Genomic DNA, 1,215 nt, shown 5'->3' with positions numbered 1-1,215 from the left:
CATTGACGATCGTAGATAGATTCTATTTCAACGTGTTCTGGAATGTGTGAGGCCGTGGCGCCCGATTGGTCGGCTCGCCTGTCCGTCAGACAGGTCGGTCCTATTGTGCTTCGAGCGGGCGGGGTTTCAGTTCATTATCTATTGGCAGTGCTAGGACCCCGCCCCCCCTCTCTGGGCGGGGGCGGAGTCAGTGCCGGGACAGCGTCCACTGGTATGTACGTCACGGGGAGGCGGGATTTGGCAAACAATATGAAAGGAAGATCCAAGGAGATCACACACACCCTCCCGGAACCATACAAGAAGAGGTGTGTGTTATTTGGAAATTGTTTTACAATGTTGGATTGGAATGGCTGTAAATTCTGTATAGATATATTACTAAATGTCCTTCACTCTTTTTTTTTTTTTTTACACGTTTTTGAAATGTGTTTGTGATTGATTGATGATATATCTATTACAATAAAAATACTTTTTTTGTGCGGTACGGACAACCAAATGTTTTGTATAACACAAAAACACAAAGCTGACTCACAGCAGACGAACGGACACGTCTTTGAACACGACCGTAGAGACCCCGTCTCACACACACTCGCGCGTGCTTCTCCTCACGACAGTATCACATGGACGGAGCGAGGGGCGGGGTTAGGGCCGGGGTTCAGCCCTAGCTCCGCCCCTCCTCGACGGAGCGCTGGTCCGACTTGAGCTTGACGAACTCCTTGGCCACGTCGTCGTTGTTGCGCTGCGACAGGATGCGCAGCACGGTCAGGCCCGTCTCGTCCATGTGCACGCGGCGACCCAGCGGCAGCCAGCACGCCACGCTGCCCTTGGACGCCACGTCCCGCAGCTGCAGCACCGCCAGGCCCACCGTGCGGTCCTCCCGCGCGAAGCAGTAGTCCTTCACACACACCTGCAGCTCGTACAGCTCCGGGCCTACCTCGCTGCTCAGGGCGCTGGGGGGGAGGGATACAGACATCAGGAGGGGTGGGAGAGGGGGGCAGACACCGGGGGGGGGACGGGGGGACGCAGTGGGTCAATGTTCCCTATAGAGTTGTTCCGATACCAGTATCAGTATCAGTATCGGGTATCGGCGAGTGTTGAAGTCACGTGACTCATTTGCTACTGCTACACAGGCAGGGAACATCGCACACACTGCAGTGTTCGTTAATGATCGGAGGTGGAAAGGCCGGAATGGGACACGCGTCACCTCCGACCTACGCG

At 55.3% G+C, this 1,215-nt stretch overlaps 1 protein-coding gene across 1 annotated transcript in view; it reads right to left on the bottom strand.

Annotated features, from left to right (window-relative positions):
* Window positions 1–353: 353 nt before the first annotated feature.
* Window positions 354–1,215, bottom strand: part of unc13a (unc-13 homolog A (C. elegans)) — a 46,320-nt gene continuing 45,458 nt past the window's right edge. Inside the window, exon 41 of the mRNA XM_060066299.1 lies at window positions 354–947. Within this exon, the coding sequence (XP_059922282.1) occupies window positions 659–947 (289 nt within the window). The 3' untranslated portion in view covers window positions 354–658. The remainder of the gene's footprint in view (window positions 948–1,215) is intronic.

Source organism: Gadus macrocephalus, chromosome 12 (genome assembly GCF_031168955.1).
Source record: "Gadus macrocephalus chromosome 12, ASM3116895v1".
Taxonomy (NCBI): Eukaryota; Metazoa; Chordata; class Actinopteri; order Gadiformes; family Gadidae; genus Gadus; species Gadus macrocephalus.
The sequence above is the reverse complement of the archived record's forward strand: the minus strand, read 5'-3'. Positions and strand labels throughout refer to the sequence as shown.